This window comes from Daldinia childiae (genome assembly GCF_008694065.1).
Source record: "Daldinia childiae strain JS-1345 chromosome Unknown Scaffold13, whole genome shotgun sequence".
NCBI lineage: Eukaryota > Fungi > Ascomycota > Sordariomycetes > Xylariales > Hypoxylaceae > Daldinia > Daldinia childiae.
The window spans coordinates 314,080-335,920 of record NW_022984654.1 but is presented as its reverse complement, the minus strand read 5'-3'; the positions used below and the strand labels follow the sequence as shown (position 1 = coordinate 335,920).

The 21,841-nt window shown below is 46.0% G+C and overlaps 6 protein-coding genes across 6 annotated transcripts; 2 read left to right on the top strand and 4 right to left on the bottom strand.

Moving 5' to 3' along the window:
- Positions 1-2,852: 2,852 nt before the first annotated feature.
- On the top strand, positions 2,853-3,718 carry GL218_08534 (NADH-ubiquinone oxidoreductase 21.3 kDa subunit; the record flags this gene model as incomplete). Its single annotated transcript, XM_033585338.1, has 4 exons — positions 2,853-3,054; positions 3,145-3,264; positions 3,338-3,538; positions 3,627-3,718. The coding sequence occupies 4 exons, from the start codon at positions 2,853-2,855 to the stop codon at positions 3,716-3,718; spliced, it is 615 nt and encodes a 204-aa protein (XP_033440505.1).
- Positions 3,719-4,651: 933 nt separating this feature from the next.
- On the bottom strand, positions 4,652-6,543 carry GL218_08533 (uncharacterized protein; the record flags this gene model as incomplete). Its single annotated transcript, XM_033585337.1, has 3 exons — positions 4,652-6,291; positions 6,353-6,400; positions 6,456-6,543. 3 exons carry the CDS (start codon positions 6,541-6,543, stop codon positions 4,652-4,654), a joined length of 1,776 nt encoding a protein of 591 aa, XP_033440504.1.
- Positions 6,544-7,057: 514 nt separating this feature from the next.
- Positions 7,058-7,648, top strand: GL218_08532 (uncharacterized protein; the record flags this gene model as incomplete). Its single annotated transcript, XM_033585336.1, has 2 exons — positions 7,058-7,264; positions 7,481-7,648. 2 exons carry the CDS (start codon positions 7,058-7,060, stop codon positions 7,646-7,648), a joined length of 375 nt encoding a protein of 124 aa, XP_033440503.1.
- Positions 7,649-7,835: 187 nt separating this feature from the next.
- On the bottom strand, positions 7,836-9,581 carry GL218_08531 (DNA primase small subunit; the record flags this gene model as incomplete). Its single annotated transcript, XM_033585335.1, has 4 exons — positions 7,836-8,469; positions 8,534-8,980; positions 9,058-9,249; positions 9,313-9,581. 4 exons carry the CDS (start codon positions 9,579-9,581, stop codon positions 7,836-7,838), a joined length of 1,542 nt encoding a protein of 513 aa, XP_033440502.1.
- Positions 9,582-10,301: 720 nt separating this feature from the next.
- On the bottom strand, positions 10,302-12,641 carry GL218_08530 (putative translation initiation factor eIF-2B subunit epsilon; the record flags this gene model as incomplete). Its single annotated transcript, XM_033585334.1, has 3 exons — positions 10,302-12,347; positions 12,402-12,458; positions 12,540-12,641. 3 exons carry the CDS (start codon positions 12,639-12,641, stop codon positions 10,302-10,304), a joined length of 2,205 nt encoding a protein of 734 aa, XP_033440501.1.
- Positions 12,642-16,043: 3,402 nt separating this feature from the next.
- On the bottom strand, positions 16,044-18,342 carry GL218_08529 (Transcription factor SKN7; the record flags this gene model as incomplete). The annotated part of the gene is made up of 7 exons (XM_033585333.1): positions 16,044-16,558; positions 16,620-16,815; positions 16,877-17,761; positions 17,821-17,961; positions 18,021-18,093; positions 18,178-18,194; positions 18,283-18,342. The coding sequence occupies 7 exons, from the start codon at positions 18,340-18,342 to the stop codon at positions 16,044-16,046; spliced, it is 1,887 nt and encodes a 628-aa protein (XP_033440348.1).
- Between the last annotated feature and the right edge of the window lie 3,499 nt (positions 18,343-21,841).

Below are 21,841 nucleotides of genomic sequence, written 5' to 3'. Positions count from 1 at the left end.
ATATGGGGTATACAAGATATCCCAGACATATCCCACCGGACAACGAGGACAACTAATCAATCTAACAGAATCTGAAGCACACCGATTCTACTTCACAAACGCCGAAAGATCCTAATACATCAGAGAAAACGGAATGGTGCTGTGAAACACCAGATGACTGAGACGACAGCTATCAACTCCCTCGTCAGTAACACGACCACAACGTCTACTGTCACGAGGTGGAACCAAACAGCCTGGAAACAACTTCGTTGTTCCGCAAGGAACTCTAACTACCGATGAGGTTCTAGGTCTATACATACTAAACCTATTCTTTGTTCTTTGTTCTAGACGTTTCATCTAGAATCCTGACATCTACAACCACTTCGTATAGTCCTTCAATCTCATCTCGACAACTCTATATTATCACTTGGGACTACAACACTATCGCCAGCAAAAGGCCTTCAGCCAAACACTCACGATACCCTATATCCTACATAACACCGACCATCGAATCATTTCGGCATTCGGTTAGCGTTCACAACAATCCACGCTCACAAACTCTGACCATAACAAACACTTCGTTGAAAATGAACTACACCTTCCAAGCAATAGCGAGTTCCTATTTCAACCAAAGCAAGGGTCCCTACACCCAAATTATACAACACCCAAGAATACAAATATTTCCGATTCCGAATAATTCACCAGAACCAAAATAGGTACTTCCGGCTACATAAACTACCTTCCAACCACGCAGCCACACACATGGCGCGCAGTGGTTAAACGTACTTCACAAAAGTAGATTCGAGTAATGCCACGGGCAGGTAGGGGCAGTGGGATGCTACAGGCAGGAAGTGGAGGATCTCTCCGACTCAGGTTTTTCCTCGGGCACTGCCGGGCGTTAACGGAGGTGATTCCCGGGGGTGCTCGACGGTTTTTTTCCCTGATCAAAAAGTCGGTTACCTGGCACCGGCGCTAGGTGGCGTAATGCTGTAGGCAGGAGGGGATGGAATGCGCAGGCAGGAAGTGGAGGACCTCTTTATGACGGGCAAAACTCTAACCCTGTCTCCCTTGAAGGAAGGACTGTAGACGTCTTAAGGCGCTATAGATACCCTTGCTGTAGCTGCCTACCTAAGCTTATAGCAATAATAGATGTTGACGTTATCGTCATCACCAACCACTCAGCCGCTTGAATCCTGGTGCTCTAACAATATGTGAGAGTAAATATAAGTGCATGTTTTATTCGTAGTTCATACAAGATTATATGTGCTTTGAAATGAAAGACATTATTGCAATAGCCATCTTGGGTTATACATTTACAAGCCATCCATTCCGAACGCTTACTATATGTAGGTAGGATATTATAGGAATTGGGCTTAGATTGTGGATCGAAATAAAGGATATTCAATTATAATGCGTGATATCGTGAAGCTTTGTGGCTAAAACCCATATAAGATTTAAACGTAGATACATGTAATATTAAATTTAGGTACTTTACATATATATGTCGAATACCTAAGCACATATAGTCAATCTTTCAGTCTTGCGCTCCTTCTAATTTCTTAAAGTATACCTAGTTCACAGGAAGGACATGCTGGCGAACATGTCGCTCAGGCGTTGCTCTACACGTCAGCGAAGGAAAGTCGTAGAATATATGAGAAAGTAGTAGCAACCCAAGCTTCTCTAAACAGCTTGTTCGATATATGTATTTTATTTATATGCTAGCTATAGTCCTGTATTCCTCGTCGATGCTTACCTTTATCTTTCTATATACATCATCATTCATGGATGTATTCATACTCTGGTTTAGTTAACCCAACGACCCATCTACCCAAGACCTCCCCAGCTCCCAGCTCGGCTTTATATTTATCTCTAGTGAGTTGAGCTATCAATATGTCTTTAGTTATATAATGCAAAAGTATACTTACTAATAAATCATCTGCATGCCTGTAGGAACCCTGTTTTGTCATACCTCTCTTGACTGCTAACTGCTACCTCCGGAACATGCCGAAGTCCAACATCGCCATCGCCGCACCACTGCGCGAGGCACTCGTCCAATGCTTTCGCGCGACCACCCGTCTAATCCGGCCCGAACGGCGCCGTCAACTAGTGTTAGTTGGCGGCGCAGCCAGCATTGCCCACTCTTCAGTATAGAAGACGGAAGACGTGGATGTTGCGGCTCCCCCCGAAGCATTAATAGACATCTGGGAGGCTATCACGGCCGGCGCCCTTAATTTTAGTTTCGAGTCCGACGGCAAAATCGCCTTCGATGCGCCGCAAGGCTTCCGAGTCCGAATCGACCTTATCCAGATCGGTAACGGTTGCATCGAACGGATTCACGCAGCAGAACCCTTCTTCGAGGGGTCTGTTGCGTCCAAGTTGGACTTGTTGAGATTAAGGACCATGACGGTGGTTGATCGTGGGAGCGATGGTGAGGTTGATGACTTTCGATGGCTATTGTAGGAGGTAGCGAGAGAGGGTCAAGTATTTCCAGAGCTTAGTGAAGAAGATTTAGAGTATATTTGTAAAGCTGGGGAGTCTCGTCTTGGGAACTTGGATCGTTTACTTCTTGGTTCGATTTTGGGCGGTTACAATGCTGCGGCGGCTTTTCGGCTTTTACGAAGTACCTAACATATCGATTTTACAGAAGTAGTCACGTGTGATCCACTTGAACCAAAAAAACCAAGGCCCGGAACAATTGGAAGATTCCAATCCGATCAAGCTCAAAAGCTTAGAGCCGCTAAGTCAACGACTTGACCTACATAACATAATCTGAGGTCTTCTCCCTCACTCAAATAATTACATATCCAACTAATTCCTACATCCTCGAGCCCCCTCCATCTCGAAAACCAGCCTCCTTCGGGCTTGAGTCAAAGATGGCGAATCCACATTCCGTCCAGGCCGAACCGAAGGAGCACCACTTCCACCAGCACGATGCCATCAAGTCGGGCATAAAAGGCGCTTTGATCGGCGGAGGTGCCGGTCTTATTACCTCGGCCGTGCAGAATTCCCTCGCGAAGCGCAACGTTGGTGTCTGGGGCGTCTTTAGCAGGACTGGTGGCACTGTTGCTATGTTCAGTACGTCTTTTTCTGGTCCAATTGGAAGCTGAAGATGGTAGAGAGCTGTTGTCGCGACTGGGAAAGCTGACTTGTAACCCTCCCCCACAGCTGCCCTCGGTACTGTGTACACATTCTCCAAAGATGCTGCTGCCAATTTAAGAGAGAAGGATGACACACTAAACGTGACGATCGCCTCTTTTCTCGGTGGTGCCACGATCGGTCTTAAGAGTACGTTTTTTACTATCTAACCTTGTTTTGCAGTTATCATCCTCTCCATACTAATTTTTGCTGAAATAATTAGCCGGTCGCATGCCTCAAATCCTCGGCTTTGGTGCTGCTTTCTCTATCATCATGTCGGCTTTCGAATATACAGGTGGCAGCCTACGCGGCGGGTCCCGCGCCGAGGTCTCCAGTATGGATGAGTACGACCGCAAGGAGTACTTACGAAAGAACAGACGGCGGCCAATTGAGGAGACCATCTCTGAGATTGGAGAAGGAAGAGGTACCTACACCACACCATGTCATACCTTGCTATATTATCATAGGATAACTATCACTGAAGAAGCACGCTAACAAATTCAACCTCATAGGCATCAACCCTCCAGGCTACGAGGAGCGCAGGCGACAGCGTCTAAAGGAGAAGTATGGCGTTGATATCAACCCCGTTTCAGCAAACGCGTAATAAGCAGAGATATCCTGCAATCCTATTTTCAGGCCAGACGTCTAGGAGCAGATATTGCCTACTGAGGAGCTCTTATGAAAACACTGCTGACAAGTCGCGCCTATTAATAAAGCGACAACTATTATACGGGCTCTACGGTAAGTATAGAAGACCACAAAGAAGAGGGATACCTGTACATATAGAATTGCATATCCTCATGTGTTCTAACCAACTCCCACTTCCATACAAAATGGTACATTGGTGAACTAGTTTTCGCCGAAGACACAGACCTTTGACCCCTGTGGTAAGTCAATCATCCCTCTCATTCTCTCTTACCATCCCGCCTTTCTATGATGAATTTCTCTTTAAGAGGCTGTTTATGACTCGTGTTTCACGAATATGATTCATCCAACACACCATTGTTCTATCTTACCTGATTATTGTCTGGCACATAAAATTCTTGTTACTCGAAGCTGCTACATGGAACCAAGACTAACAGGTATATTTCTAGATCACTCATATCTCTCGTGCTCGTATATCGGTACCAAATAATAGTAATTTTCAATAATGCCTGCCTGCTTGTTGGTTGGTTTGTTCACATTCCGACTTTAGGGAATCCCTGGCAAAACAATAAACGCCCAAATCCTAGCTAGTCCAGCGTCCTCGTAAGACAATTCCAGGAGGGTATGCAAATTCTATGTACAAGCTACTCCGTAAAAAAAAACAAGCCAAAAAAGCCAATTCCATTATGCATATGTTGCTGCACATAACTGCACGTCATACAAACCTTACAGAACCACTTGGTCCTGCGACTTGTTGTCAAACTTCCAGAAATCAGTATAGTTACCTAACTAGAATAACTATTCTCTATGTAGCCTGACTTGGATGAATCGCTCAAAACAACACTTGGAAATCACGTGAAGTACGCATTGTAAAGAGCTTTTTGAGATATACTTAGTAGAAACTTTGTAAATCCGGTCCGGGACCGCCCACAGGCCGTGACTGCGTCGGGGGTCCTCCTGGAGCCGACCATTGCCCCTGCTGCGGGAACGGCTGGCCGTACTGCGGAGCAATCGGCAGGGGAGGCTGAAGTTGAGACGGGCCGCCTTGCATCGAGGGGAAATTGTCATCGTACGAGACCGTCGACGAGTTGAAGCCACTCTGAGGATTCTCGCGCGTCTCCACGTCGTCTAGAGAGCGATAACCGTGCGCTCCACCTCTACCACCTCTTCCAGAGCCCTTGAAACCTCCTCGACCACCGCCGCGGTTACCTCTGGAGGCACCGCCACCACCACCACCCCTGTAGCCGCCACGACCGCGGTTCTCACCTCCTCCGCCTCGTCCTTGATGGGCCGAAGTATGATAATCACGAGCATTATTGCCGAAATTCCCACCGTGCTGGCGCGGATGGCGATCCTCGTCGCCCGCGAATTTGCGTTTCGAGCCCCTGTGCGAGAACCTCTCGTGCTGGCTGTCGTACTGCTCTCCGTCTTGGTCCTCGCGCTCGATGCGAAGCATGTATTTCTCGCCCACCGTCGTCTCGAAGACGAAGGACTTGTCGGGCGGTATTGGCTGCCAGTTCCGGATTTTATTCACGTCTGGTGGGCGGGCTCCTCTTCTCAAGCCTAGGACGACAGAGGGGGATGGGTTGTCCGTGTGGTAAGTAGCATTGGCAGGTACAGGCCTTACGCGCGCGGCCCAGATGTTGCTGTGAACGGAACCGATATCAACGACTTCCCACTTCATCTTGGAGTTCATGCCGCCTATCTTGTCGAGGATGGGTTTCGGGCAGGGACGCGGAGTGATAAGGATGGTGTTAGCAAGATACTTCAAATCTGTAATCTCCGGCACCTGCGAATTCAGAAGCTGGATAAGTCGTTTCGTGTCGGCTGGTGAAATCATGTAACTCGTAAAAAATACGGTCTTCTTGATAGCTAGACGTCCGCTGCGCGCACTTCCCGCTCGGGTTTTGACTAGTTCGTTGTGAACATTGATCAGATGCTGGACTTCGGCCACCTCGACAACAGGGTCGAGAGTAGTAGACAGCTCGGTAACTGGGATGACCTCGGCGATAATCGAAGGTTGTCCAAGACTGATTCGCTGCGCATTGTAGTCGGCCAGGAAGTCGCGAAAGCCGGCAACGTGTTTTGGGCGGTCTTCGTAAATGCGTATCTCCATCGCCGCTTTGTAGGTTCCCATTACCGCTCTAAGGAAAGTCTGTTTGAAATTCATAGTATTTGAAAATCGCTCTTTGTTGGGACCAACAGCAGGCTTCAGACCGATTAAGTCGAATTCTAGACCTTTGCTCGCAACGATTCGCTTTACGAGTTGGGAGAACCCATGCTCGGAACGTCCCGTCAGTAAAACACAGAGGGCGTCGCTCTGCTTCATGCTCAGACGGACCAACTCCACAATCTTCTCGTTCCACCAGCCATCCCAAGCTCGCTTCTCTTCATGTTCTACTCCTTCGCCAGTCGCAGCTAATATTCTCGAGTCGTGCCACCAGCCACCGTTGACGAAAACATCAGGGGTGCCTAAGAGGCCTAGAGTCGAGCCGTTCCATATCTTGGGGTTTGGTAGAGGGGTTTGGAATACTAGAGTCGTTTATAGTTAGTTGTGGAAGGGTAAGGGGGGTAAATATATGGAAAGACGAACAGGTATTGTCAAAGTCGTAAACATGGACAGTAGTAATTTCATTAACGGCTAGAGTTTACTGTTAGCAGGAAGTATTATAATAAAGTTCATCTTGTAGACATACGAGGCAGCTTCTTATTTTGAATAGACCATCGACTAAGAGATGTGAGGGTATAGCCGTGACCAGCGCGGCCAGGTTGCTCGAGCGCCATGTTGAAGCGTAGTAGTAGGCGCGTAGGTAGTCGGAGGTTGCGCGGCATACACAATTAATTAAAGTGACGATCGCATTTTCGAATTTTGTAATTAAAGATGTACTCGAGAAAAAAAATTATCTCGAAGTGAGATGCTTCGATTATTTGAATGCAATCAACCGAAGTTGTTGCCAGTTCCAAGTCTTGAAATGATATTTGACCTATCGCAATTATGTCAAGGACTATCAAGTAGGTACCTATTACCTATCTTAGGTACATATGTACAAGTAACTATCATATCTTATCGCATTCTTTTAAATGGAACTATCCTTGCAGCCGCCAAGCCGTGATATTAATAAACCAAATGGCCCAAGCTCCTTAAAAGGTACCTCACTTAAACAATTATTGTCCTACATCGCGATCATTGGTTCATCACATAAGTACCTAACACAATCATTATATAGGAAACAACATTAATTTAAATCCTTTCTATCCAAGCAATAATCAACAAAACAATATCCACCACAATGAAAACATGGCCGCCCGCAACGCCATAACCCTGATCCAAAAGTCCAAGTCTTCCTCGCCCGAGATACTACAGCTGCGGTGCCACATACGGCCCGGCGCAAGCAAAGTACGGGAGGGAGTTGCCGCCGTCACAGACGAGTCCGTTGAGCTGTGCGTATCCGCGCCGCCGCAGGACGGCAAGGCAAACAAGGCCGTTATTGAGATATTAAGCGAGGTAAGCAATATCGAGGTTGTTTTTATGTATGCTGTATATGTCTATCTGTTTCCTCCATGTAGAGATGTAGTACACATACCTACCTAGGCAGCTTATAAGCCGTCTTGGACTATCGTATTCCCTAGTTAGACTGTAATACAGTCTTCTTCCTACATCGATATAGAACGTGCTGTACCTCATACCCAGGTAAGATTCCATCTAACAACACGTCTCCAGATCCTAGGCGTCCCAAAATCGGACTTGCAGATAACTCATGGGATGAAGACAAGAGATAAGACCATTAGTGTCGCGAGCGCCTATTTCCGGCGCGGCAAGGACGGAGAGAGCGATGAGGACCTAGTAGCCATGATAAAGCAGAAGCTCCTCGGCCAGGAAGTATCGTAAACACAAGCTGCAGCAAGGGTGTTGAAAGGACGAACAACTTGATAGTATGATTCATGCCCTGGCCTCAAATAATGTAGAATGCCTAAACTCCATGCCTATGTCATAGTACCGAGTGTATACCAACAAACCATAACAACCAAAATGATTAAGAACCTCAATATTCAGTCTTTCCTATAACAGGTACCTATTAGAATTCCATCGCATCGCTCTCCTCCCTCTCGCGCTTAATCTTCGGATCCCGCTCGTCTTTCATGAGCGCCAGCACGAAGCTCCGGAAATACTCGACATAAGGCCGCAAGCTCGTCTTCTCCCAGTCTTGAAGGTTCTTCACCTTGTCTTCGGAGCCATCCTCCCCGTCGCCAGCCTTCCACGTGTCGATCTCTTCTAGTAGCCCCTGCACCGTCGGCACTCCGAGCGGGTCGAAGTCCTCTAGCTTCCGCGTGTCGATCGGCACGCACACTCGTCCCGTGCCGGGGTGTACAACGAATGGTGATTTCAGTAAATGATTTAGTTTCTTGCTGACCTCGATATCGAGGCGCGGGTAAGTGTACTCGAGAACTATGTCTTGCTTGGCATCTAGCAGCGCTTTCGTATCGAGGTTCTTACTACCGCTCCCTGAACGGGCGAGCGAGTCGATATCGGCCCATTTTGAAGTGCTCGCACGGCCGGGCGAAGAGTCCCATTTCTTGCGTAAGCTATCATTCAGTGCTTTATCAGGGAGCAAGGAAAGGAGATGTTCTGCCCGTTCCGGAGATGCCCATGGGTCTTGTGCCTCTAGGACGTCTTCTTGGAAATGGGGCGCCAGAATGTTTAAACTCCGACTGCAGGGAAAGTGTCAGTAGAGTCTCTCACTATAGTTTTGAAGAAGGATAAAAGTAGATATACCTTAGATGGGGGTGTAATGGCCGCCATATATTAACCTTCTTCCCACTCTGCGCACCACCCCGGATTACTTCGAGGTATCCCGCAATAGCCCTACGCTTTTGATCGTCCATCATCCGCGCCTTCTTATCGCATACCCAAGCGTGCGCACCTCTCCGTCCCGAGTAAACCCACATAATGTGTTTAAATCCAAAGTCGTCGCGTAGGGCCACATCCACCACTTTGATAGCCATAGTAATGAACTGCCAGCAGCGATTACATATGTTCGCCTTATCGCAGCACGTTCGGATATCATCGTAATCTGTTAAATCGATATCGAAGCACAGCTCTTTAGCCAGCGGCTTAAACGCGTTCAAATTCCGCAACGTCTTGCGGTCACGAGGGTTTGTGGTGTATACAGGACCGATTTCGAAACGAGACGGTAACAGACGTAGTACGTCTTTTCGAAGTCTACAGTAGACATGATGAGCCGCAGTGTGGGAGATGGGGATGGAGATGAAGATAAATCGATATTGAAAGCTACTCACAAGTCGGCACTGGGAAATGAGTTATATCGCGAATATATATCACCTTGTAAAGTGAAAGCAAATTCGCGATGACCGAAGTCGTTGGTAGGAGTCGGGCTATGATTAAGCCATTGGAACAAATAACGCCAAGGGAAGAATCTTTGGTAGAACATGCGCATGATCTCGGGATCTGAAGCCTTCATAGATACGGTCCTATCACGGTATTATCTGTTAAAACACATGTCCCTCTAATCAGTGTGATTTCGACTATCTCACATGGGTGATGCTGGAGTGTCGGGGGAGCTCGAGGATTTATTTTCGCCCGGCCGTGAACTAGGGAATTCGTCGTCCGAGTCTACATCTGCAAAGAGCTCATCTAGCTTGACGTCTTTTTGGTCCTCCTCCTTTATGGGAACTGGTAATGCATTTGTTTCCCCCATAGTGATATCATTGTCGGTATCTTGACTCTCGTCAATTCTATCGGCCATGGTCTCTTCGTCGGTGGGATTTTGGTTATCGGTCTCAGGCGATATTGAGTGAGGCATTTTAGTAGAATTAATTGAACGACACTTTATAAATTTAATTCAACAAGACCATTATTCTAATCAGCAATGTTGTCTAATAAGGATATCTTAGATTGATGGGTGGAGGGGCAAGTTTAATTGTTAGATAATTGTTTAATTGAAAGATTGGATGTAAGCGCGTTAAGACGCGTCTTCGTGCTAATCGCATAACGCGTACCAAAAATTAGGGGGGAGGGGCATGTAAAACCCCTACCCCACCAATAGCATAGCGCTTTTCTAACCTCAGAACATTCAAGTTCAGAAACCACAATGTAAATATACCTCTTATATCATCTAAGTTACTTAGACACCTAAGGTAATAAGTTTACAATTTTACTATTCTATTCTCACTATAGCTCAATCTATGTTCAGAATAGAAGAACCCTATGCCAAATTCTTACTATGACTACCGATAGTAATTCGCTACTAATCATCCCATGCATATATTTCAATGCAATCCTAAATCCCTTATGAACCATCTAGCCATTGCCCCGGATGACCCTAAACCGTGTCCTCGTAGGATTCATAACCACCCCCAAAGCAAAGGTGTTGATGTCGAAGGCGGCAGGCAATCCCAGGCCAGAAACCCGTCGCTTAGTATAGCATACTATTGGCGCTGTAAGGTATTTCGGCGTGAGGATAAATAGGGCGTCGGCCCAACTCGTCTCACATAGTATTATGATGCCATTATGATTCTGTGCATCACTCGTCGTCGTCGTCGTCGTCGTCGTCATCCTCCTCGCTTTCCTCGTCGGCGTTTTCAAGCCACTCAACTAGTGCCTGACATTTTCCTCGTACCTCCGACATCAACCCATCCTCCTTACCCCTATCGTCTTCCCACCAACCTAGAATACCCTCTTCTTCGAGGATATCAAGATCGTACATCTGCTGCAACATAGCAGCAAGGAGGTTGCCAGTTTTGGCAACTTCAACAAATCTGGAACTACTTACGCATGCTTTCTGCACCGCCAGCGCGAATTCGACTTGTTCTGATACGGAGTGATCACCAACGCCAACCTCCGAGACAAAGCTTGTAGCACCCTCTCGTGAAGTAAGTACCTGCTTAGCAGCTTTTGATGGTTCTAAAGCGTCATTCTCGGAATTTATAAGCTCGACCGCGCGACGAACGAAGGCCGTCGCAACCGCCTTCCTCATAGCCGCATCAGACGCGTTGTTGGCAAGTCGTAGTGACATGAACTCAAGTTTCTCCGATTCAAAGTTGCCCGATATCCCACGGAGAACATCCAGAAGCCCATGAACAGCGTCCGAGTGAAAAGAGGAAAATGACGGGCCTCCTGAATCATCGGAAGCGAAGGAGGAAAGTCGGGATCTCGAGGTGCGGTGACTAGCACTGGGCGATAACGGACCCGACTCGTCGTCAGACAAATCATCGTCATCCGCAAGTGTCGAGACAGAGGAATCAGAGAGGTCAAGATCTTCGAGAGAGTATATAAGTGATTTTTGCAATCTCGATGGGTCATCAAGGTCCGTCTCGTCATCTTCAAAATCTTCAAAGAGTGCTCCCTTGCCACCAGAACCGACGAATTCGGGCTGTGCTGATACGAGCTGTCCACCAGGAGAAAGAAGGGATAACATCGTAGCAGGCTTGACGTCCGTACCATCACCCAAGTGAACTCCAAACGATATCAGCGCACCTTCATGGACGAAGGCTTTCTTACCTAACACTCCTCTCTCAGCTATAATTGCATGCTCCACTTCGGCCCCATCATTAACTGTAGTATCATCCCATATGAAGCTGTTGGTAATTCGGACGTTGCTACCAATTTTGCAGTTTCGTCCAATGATGCTGTTTTGTATAACGCTCCCGGACCCAACATGAGTCTCCTTTCCGAGGACTGAGTCGAATACTTCGCTTTCAGAATCAATTTCGACATCATCCTCCTGATACACATTATCGCCTTGTGGCTGGTAGGAGTGACCTGGTAGGAGATTGCATTCAGGTGTGAATGGATAGGTCCAGCCACTCAATATGTCCCGACTAATCGCATCATACATCTGAAGGTTCCTGGCACGCGCGCTGTAGCCCTCATTAACAATTTCTGTGTGAATCATCTTCCCGTTCAACTCCCAGTCCTTCAGTACGCCATGGAGAAAGTTGGCCCGGGGGAGTTCGTAGTCGAAACTTTCGGACCATAAGGCGAGCACATCCGGTGTACATATGTCAATCTCGGCATCAATTAGGTCTGTCCGGGCTTCTGCTTCGCGGTTCTCAAGTATGGTAGGATCGAGGGTGACGTAGCGATCAGTTTGTAAGGGATGTATTTCTTCGTAGTGTAAGCATCGCTTAGCGTTCGGGTCGATTATAAATGCCGGCGTTAGTCCCTTGGTCTTAGTATTGTGCTCCCCTTCACCAGCCTCTCGCAGCACCAGAGTCATACACGAGTCTCGATTCGCTTCTCGGCGAGCCCTGTGCGCCTCCAAAGCTGCATCAAGAGAAATATTGGAAACAAGATCCCCATGTACCAGTACAAAGTCCCCTCCAATGATGTTGCGCTTGTCTAGATCTCGAAGAAAATCGCCGATAGACCTAGCATCGGCAACACGGATAAATTCAAGGGTAGAGAACGGACAGGATCTTGAGTTAGGGGACCACCTCGAGTCGTGGACGTATCGCTCGATCTGATCATGATGGGCTCCACAGTATATGAAGACTTCCTGCACGCCGTTCATGGCGAGGAACTCGAGGGTGTACTCGATGAGAGGTGTATTGGCAAGTGGGAGCAGACACTACGAGATTTAGTTAATGATCAGAAACAAGCAAAACTAATAGAATATACATACTCTTGGTCTCTCTACAGAGAATGGGAGGAACCGGGTCTGGAATGAATCTGCTATGAGCTAGATGGACAGAAGCGCATGAACCGCGTTAGCCTTATGATAGCTCTCATCAATGCCCCGCGATGCTTAGGAAATACATACCACCGCTTGAAGAACGTCTTCTCTCTTGTCTTCAGCTCCTGGTTTGCTTGCCTTTTTCCCTTTTGTCGCAGCGCCGCCTCGTGCGGCTTTATTTTGCGACATGATCGTCCAATTCGCGCTGTGGTCGTCAATTTTGTGATGGTGAACTTGGAAATATTCATTTCGGTTTTAATTTTTGGGCAATGAGTCAAAAGGTTGATGGAGGGGCAGTTCCGCTTGTACTGATTATTATGATATCCTATTATATAGCATTAGCGGTTTATAATTTTTCATAAATGTGGGTATCCAGTACTATCGTTATAACGCATTTTACACTTAGGTAAGTGCTTGCTCAACTTATTCCAGTTCCAGTTCCGTTTGACTATCATCTGAAATACAATTATGACTTGAAATATAACATTTAATGTAATGTATACAAGCATGTTAGGTAACCTTACTCGTAGTTAACATTTCCTACTATATATTAGTCATACACGCCCATTATTGTCAATAAGCTGAAGAATAGGTCGCATAATCGGATATATACGCTACCGAAGAATTATGACTTGTCCTCGAGGCAATCATCAAAATACCATGCGTACCTAGGAATACTCGAGGTTTAATAGCGTTAAAGTTCTCTCGATATGAGTATATACAGTATACACATCGAGTAAAACATAATTATCCTGGAGATTCTTATTCTAATTAACTAAAGCATCGACTCTTCCATCTTTCCTAGGGACAAGTTGAAGAGCATACCGAAGCAGTCTAACCTTATGGTATCCACTCAATTTACGCCTTGTTCGAACAAAATCTCTCAGTTACATATAGTTTAACCGTGAGATTAATATCTATGTATATACCTGTTATGCAGAGTTATAGCTTAAATAGGTATAAATATTGCCTCGTATGACTTAAGCTTAAGATTGAGGACACAATTAGGTTCGTCAAAAGCTAATTGTGTTATTAGAATAGCAAACAATATCAAGGTACGAAGTACGATGATATTAGATCCCAGTTATCAGCTCGGCATCTCTAGACAGTCCTATCAACTAATGCGTTCCTTTGTATATGTTGGAATTTACCTTCCGATTACTAGCCAACTTCTGAGTTAGGATACGAAAAAGCTACATGATAAGACGTGCCTCAAAACGTATGTAGTTACATATATTACTGATCTGCGTAATTATGTATGCATACATACATACATACATGTCCAGGTGTGTAGTCCACCATGGATCAGGGACGGTCTAGGCCAGGCGACGCAGGGGACCAGCAGTAAGAGTGGGCCAGGGTGGAATGACTGCCGTGCAACAGACAACGGTCTAGGCTGGAATTCTAGAATCCAGACCTCAAATCAAACTTCGTCAGCTAACCCCTGACCGCAGACGCAGCCCGACCGTTACTTCATGCGGCTTGCATGCCTACATACATATGTAGACGCATGTGATATGTGTCGTGTATGTATGTACGTAGGGTACTGACATGTTCTAAGGTCTCGATTAGGGTCTCGATCTTGTAGACTTAGCTCAGATAGGAGATATAGTTAAGTTACCTGACTTGGGATTCGCCCGCGTTCTTGTTGCTAGCTTATGAATGAGTGGCCTCATCTGTTTCGTATCGAACCATTCCTGCCGAGCCTACCGGTGTCCATATGTATACATATGTATTCCCATCAGCCCTATGTATGTTCTTCTGTAGAACCCGGTTACATCTAAAAGCAAGTCGCATTTACTAACCCCTTGTGAGCCGAAGTACGGGATCGTGCCTATAAATCACGTTTTATATCTCCAAGCAGGTCTAACCGTATATGATATACTCCAGTCCGCTTATGAGGCGTTAAACCGTTAGGAGTCTCGTCGTCAACTAGAGTACCTAAGGTGTATATATAAACCTGGGGAAATTGTAACGCAAACACATAAGGTACAAGGTTCAGGGAAGTCGATCTGGGTACCAAAGCTATCGTAGTGTATGTACTTCCAGGGGCTCTCCCCATGCTTCCCAGAGGCTAGACCGCAAAAGTAGCATTAATAAGATCTTCCTATTAGTCCATAGGGGTCTCGTTCCTTAAGATCGAGTGTCTAGATCAGCAGATCATGTTACCACGTGCAGGGAGATAGGGACGGGACCCTTCTAAAACTAAGTGGATTTATTACCTTCCATGGTATTGGCAACGAATATTTCCATACGCGAATTCGATCGCATTCTAGGCTGAGCCAGACGTTGTCCATCACAATATATTTGTTGAAGATCAACTAATGTTCTTTTATTTTCTCGTAACGTTTGATTGTTTGCTGTCACAGGTTAATGAAGTTTGCCCGAGTACATACATAATAACCATGGGAATACTAAAAGCTCACCTAAGATACTATCACGTATGAGTTCACATAAAAAGGTTAATACCAACGGAAGCCCGGGATGACTCAATAATTTGGGTTTGCTTTTCGTACCTTTTAATATTCAATTCCCTAAAGTTTAAATCCCGTTTGTTTTCCTACCTCCAGTCGATACATAAATGTATGAGGAATAGGTAGGCATATACCTACCTTCTATAATATTCCTTTTAGATTTCATTCTTTCTATTCCTGTATGTACCACTCCGGTATTATGGGCGGGTTCCTGCCTTTAGATCTCAGCAGATTGCAAGTGCAAAATTTAAACAAACACAAAGGGAAAGCACTCTGGACCTGAAAAAAAAGACAAGGAAGTAGGTACAAATGATCCCAGTTCAATGTGTTTCACTTGCATTGGATTTGCGCCGTCTTATTCCTTCGCTCAACAACCTAAACGCCACTTTTTATTTCAACACCTTCTCACAGAAGAAAAAAAAAACCCTTTACTTACACAATAATACTTGGCGATATTATAGTGTTTGCCTATGCAGATACTGATGCTTAGGTGTTGATCAAAGAATGTTTCATTATTCTTCTACGCTTTATCCTTGAGTCGCTTCATTGGATCTCGCTACCTTTCAAGAGGTAGAAACCCCTTATCCATGATCCCTCCATCATTCAGGTAAACAGGTACCCAAGCTCAGAGATACATGTAACTTTGCTTTTGGACCCTAGGGCCGAAGCAAAATTGAGATGCCGAACATGACCAGTTCTCACATGACTTTCATACAGAAAAAGGCACGGGCTCATGCTCATGGAACCCCCCGATATGCCCAATCTAGCCTCCAACAAACCACTCTCCAACATCCTCCAACATCTTTCCTAGGTGCCATATCTTGGCAACCTGCTACTAATACACATGCAACCACGTTCTAGAAACATTCAAGGGGTATTCCATGATCTATCACGGAGCTCTATTCCACTCCGATTGCGGCAAACAGACTTGACACAGCAACCAGCCAGATGCTTCCCACGCATAAGATATGCAGCGATACCGACGCCAATGGCACTTCGTTTCTTTGACACACCGACGACCGTATTCCAATAGGCCTGGTAACAGAATGACCAAAATATGCTGGGAATATATACAAGTTCGAATCAAGATATCGATGGGAGATTACCAAAGAAACGGTTATTGGTTATAACTCGTCTGCGACGCGTACAGTCGCTGTCGCTTCTCCGGGGGCCCGTCTGAGCGCTGCATACCATCAGGCATCCTTTGCGGAGGAGGTACGCCCATCTGGGGTATCATCGTATTCGCATACTGCGGTTTCTGAGTCCCGCCCGGTGTTAATACCATCTGCGAACCGCTACCTGCGCCGAGATACCCTTGGTCCTGGGCCATTGTCGGCGAAGCATGAGGTATCTGGCCCGGGGAATGCCACGAAGCACTCGTGGCTGGCGACTGTATCGGAGTAGTATCAAACTTCCCGACGGGGCCAGATGACGCCGCCGATAATGGCGCCATTCCCATGCCCTGGTTTGAATACGGACCAGGTGTCGGTGGCTGGCCTGGAGCTCCATTTGGATACATCGAGTCCATCATACTCTCCGGAGGGGGGTTCCGCAAGAAATTGGCAAGATGCTTCCTAAGCTTACCGATCATTCCCTCCTTGGTAAATGGTTTAGCAAGTACGTCTCGCATACCTGGGTATGGAATTAGTATTCCAGCAACAAAAACATACGGTCAAAAGTGGATTCTACTCACCCCAGTGAAAGTACGTCTCGAGGTCTTGCTGGTTGATGTTGGAAGTCATGGCAATAATTGGTGTATTGGGTTGTACTTCGCGGATCATGGCAGTTGCCGAGACACCGTCCAGCTGCGGCATGATGATATCCATGAAAATGAGGTCGTAGTAATGCTGCTTTGCATTAACTTTATTCACAGCTTCGAGACCATCGCGCTGCATCGAACTGTTAGCCAAACACGTACTGCTACACGAGTCGAAAGCTACAACTACGTACTGCAATCTCTACACCACAGTCATACTGGGCAAGGAATTTAGAGCCGATTCGAGAACATGTTCTATCATCCTCCACGAGAAGGACGACCGGTTTCTTGGACCCCCAAGGCGAACCACCTTGCGATGCAGCTCCCGGGGGGGTTTGGGAGTGCATGGCCGGGCCGTTAAATTCGTGGCCAGGGCCCATCGCATTGTCCTGTACCGGCCGATTATACGGAAGGTTGTTAATATGTTCGGCGGCGAAGGGGTCTATACCTACTGTTTGACCAACGGGGTATACAAGATGCCGCATGTCATTCAGAGGGTCATGCAGGAATGGATTTACACCACCTACGCCAGGCGGTCCCATCATCCCCGAAGATCCGGCGGATTCAGGAGAACCGCCTACTTGGTGTAATTGAACAGACATTCGATTCAGATCCCGGTCTGCAACATGATCTACCTGGAGGCTGTTTAGAATATCGCGAGCTCGGCGTAGCTCGAGAGGCGACTCGGAGCCATCTGACAAGAGATTAGAGGTGTTAGAATATCCGCCTGCTGAGTGACCTGGATTTCGAGTGTCTTTCCTTTCCTGTTCGGCCTTGTTTAAATGGTTGATGAGTTCGTTGTGCACCTGATTCTGCGCGCGGACTAGCTTCTGTAGGTGAAGTATTTCATCTACGAAGATCTTATTCGCATTCACAATCTCGTGATAGGATTCTTGAAGTTGCTGGACCTGCTGCTGTGTCGCGGCCAGCGTCTCGCTAAGAACAAGGACTTGTTGGTTAGAAACCCCGAACTGCTCCTCCGCGGCCTGAGCCTTCCTAGGTGCCGGGGCTTTTCGTCGGATATTATCGAGGTTGTCTTTCCTATCAGCCCGAAACTCGGGGTGTTTGAATTCCCACGCCTATATACGCTATCAGTATCTCCCGAGCCAGTATCTACAACGAGGAAGGCAAGTATTACAGATGCGCCATATGGGGATTGTCCATTTTCTTCATTATGCCGCACTTTATGGAAGTCGTATTTATTAAGTTGTCGAACAAAACTCGCGAAGTTGCTATGCTTGAAATGTTTTGGTAGTATAGTTTTGGTAAATTTCTCATTCTACAAGCTAGAAGTTAATACCGACGACAGACGACATGAGTTAGAAATCGCGTATTTACCTCAAGAACGACAAAGCTGTCGCCTTCATTGCCCCACCTGACTACCTCACTGTAGGCCGGATCCTCTAGCATCCTACAATTAAAACATGCATGGTCAGTACAGAATAACAGAAGGTCGAGGCTAGCCGGTAACTATGTAGAAAAAGACGCGAATTACTTGTATAATTTGCGAACCTGGAGTTAGGTAGGTTAGCGTGTTGCATATGCGACAGTCGACAACAATGCAGACTCGAATATGAGACCATGATTATCAAAAACTCACAAAGTCGCTCGAGTTATTACCTGCGCCCTGCGCCACGGCTGCCATGTCGGCTTCGGGCATGTTGGGCGATTGGCCTGAAGCCCAGTTGGCAATGATGCTGTCTTCAGGTGGTAAAATATATAGCCGGGCGCGCGTTAAAATGGATGGTCTCGTATTGAGGTTGGGAAAAAGCTCGGACGGTGGCACGACGAGGACGACGTTGACGACGGTGCAACCTGATCTGGAACGACAGCTGCTCTACGGTTTACGGGTTTACGTACTGAATTTCGTGTTCGTGGATTTTGTGGTTCGTGATTCGTGATGTTGGAATATTTCCCGTCTGGGGTTGGTTGTGTCGAGCTGTTGGAGGTTGTGATGGTATGCGCTGTCCGTTATATCTGTATCTCCAAGTACCGTACAGACACGCAATCCACACGATAACAATAGCCGACTCTTTGGTAGTCAGTCGCCTTTTCCGCGGGTGTTGATATTCCGGCAATAGACTATGCCAAGGACAATACAGCAGACGACCAAGCTAATTGTCAGTGTCTTCCTTCTGGTGCTTGAACAAGTACTGAGAACAAGTACTGAGGAATGGTATCGGCCTATAGAATTAGGTTGTGTCACTCAATTGGCGGGAAAGGTTTCTAGGACTCGATATGAATACAAAAAATAAAAAACCAAAAAAACCATGACGAGCTGACCCGAACTGGGAAACGTTTAAAGACTATCTAAATGGAGAATGAATGAATTGAATGGATAAGGTGGGTGGGCGGAATTCGGGTACACCTCTCTTAATTTTTTTTGGGGCTGCCTGGCTAGGCTAGCTTTGCGAGGTTACAGTAATAATATAATAAAAAAGATTATAAAAAAAGAGAATGCTTCAATTCATACATAATATGGGGGGGGGCTTCCTGGTAGAAATCCTGGCAGCGGAGAAGAGGTGGACTGGTGGTGTAAGTGTAGGTACCAAAAAAAGAGAGAGAAAAAGATATGGCTGACGGCAGCTCGGGGGTGTGAGCCAAGGGGTAGCTCTTTCTTGTTTTTTTGGAGGTTTTTTTTTTTTTCCTTTCCTCTCTCCTCTACGGGAAATATTCCTAGGGAAAGCGTGACGGCATAAGGTCATTCTCATCCAACCTGGAAAGTCATTCATGGTCTACTATTGAACGGAGTACTATGGACCCCTGTCACCATCTTCTTGGTACCTTTGTACTACTTCCTTTACAGGCTAAGTTAATCCTTCATCTTTTATTTTTCTTATTATCCCCTATTTTATTTCACTTATTTCTCCTCTCCGCTATCCGCTATCCGCTACCTATCCGCCATACCTCTCTACATTAAGTACGCTCTGTTATTAATTTGCAAACTCGTGGTATGTGGTAACGACCGCAACAACCGCAACGGTCCTTATTCACTCAGTATATAGGTAAGTAAAAAAACAGGACGGACGGTCATATCATACATAGTATTGTGCAATACTGCATACGTCGTGCATACATACGGGAGGGCTGCCATGCTGCTGCGGGGAAATTCTATCGAATCAACATGGACGGGCCAACGGGATGCCAATAACTACGAACAAAGACACATGTGTTGTTATGTACAGTATGGCCTATGACAAGGAGAAATAAGAAAGGAGAAAGGAGAAGGCAGTTTATTCCATCCGTATCATGGGTACCTCCTATACTGTATGATGGGTTCCCATATATTGTACATGACGCTACCGGTGATATGTTAACAATAGGAGCAGTAATAAACCAACTAGTATTAGATCTAACCAACTACCTCTTTAGTTGAGTTTAGTTCCTTGTGAAAGCGTCAAAATTTTGTAACTATTCTTTAAAAAATCTACTCTAAGTGAGCAAATATTTAAAAAGGTCAAGGATGTGGCTAGATTACCTTACATGTTAATAAACTTCAATAACTAGAGGAGATAGTTATCTTGTTCCAAGTCTTGATCTTTTCTTTGATAAAATAAAATAAAATAAAACAACCCAAAATCATGTTACGATATGTTCGCGAGTCACGAGTAGCACGATTCATGCTCCCTCAATCCTCCTTATGGGGGCTGTATTATTTTATTTTATGATATGCTATGCCATGCCATGCCATGCTATGCTACTATGCCACCATAGGATGACAGCGTTACAGCTACCATCAATTTACTCGCCTGCATCAGACGGATTCTTTTCCTAGTTCAATATTTTCTTTCTTTTAAATTCTCAACGTCAAAGAAAGCAGGTGTACAGAAAACAGCCTACTATTTTACAAGGTTACCTACCTCCTACTTAAGGTACTTAAATCTAAATAATACATTCATTACCCGACTTGAACAGCCTCGGCCTAAAAGATTCCGGCGTAGGACATGAAAGGTTTAGGTACCTAACACACGCTTCCCGTCTTTGCCTACCCTATTTAGCCAATCATCAATTTTCAGCTGTTATTGTATAGGTAGATGGATGTAGATATTGCATGTCGTACCAAGTCAGAAAAGAAAAGAAGCGCGCTAGCTTTGCGACATTCACTGATTGGGAGTTTATTGGATTCGCAGTCGAATCAGAATATTTACGGGGTTAAGACCGACGATCAACTAACACGATAGATATTCTCTACAATCTCTACAACATGTCGTCTCTCTCTCTCTCTCTCTCTCTCTCTCTCTCTCTCTCTCTCTCTCTCTCTGCTAGAGAGACAGATCTTCTAGAATTCCAGCTGAAAATCAAGCGCTCCGTCCCGTCCCGTCATATTTGGGGACAAACCGGGCAGTCTCCAAGAATCGGTCCAGAAACACCAGCGGCTTGGATCCAGGAACGTGGGATTTTTTAGAGCGTCCGGCCGGCATTACCGTAGCTGGAAGATGCTATGGCGTTATTTTGCATAGTATGGGCTTGGTACTACCCACGATGCAAAAGATGACGGGCGCCATTCTAGATCGATATATCTGCTGAAAAATAGATGCGTAAAATGTATATTACCTGAGATAGTCAAGCTGACGAGATAAACTACCTACCTAACCCGTATACTTCTAGTAGATAGGTACTTTAGTTTTTAAAGATACGACGCTTTATCATCGTCTTCATCCAAGGAACTAGTCGGGGATATGCCGGCCATGGCATTAGGGAGCCATACCTCAGTAAGAAAGGCTAGCGATGCCCGGGACTCGGCCGATACCAATATCTCTTATGAGTAAAGACATACCTAAACCACAACGGAAAGAATATTTTGTATATATTGTCAACCTACTCGTCTTCATTCCATAGGTAGGTAGGTATCTAAGGTATCGGAACATCCGGTCCTAGACACAGATAAGCCTAGGTAGATTTGCTTCTCTATGTTTTACATATTTCCCATACTTCACATAAGCTAAGGAAAGACGTAGCTTTAAACCCGCTAGTTCGTCCTATCGAGAGGGAGAGGGAGAGGGAGAGAGGTAAGAGCGAGAAGGAGAGTAAAGAAGAAAAAAAAAACCGAACGTCGATCCCAGCTCCCCGCCAAGCTGGATCGCAACCCCAAAAACTGCAAGTGATCGACAGCTAATACCGCGATAAGCACGAAAATCGCGACACCAGTTTATCAGCAC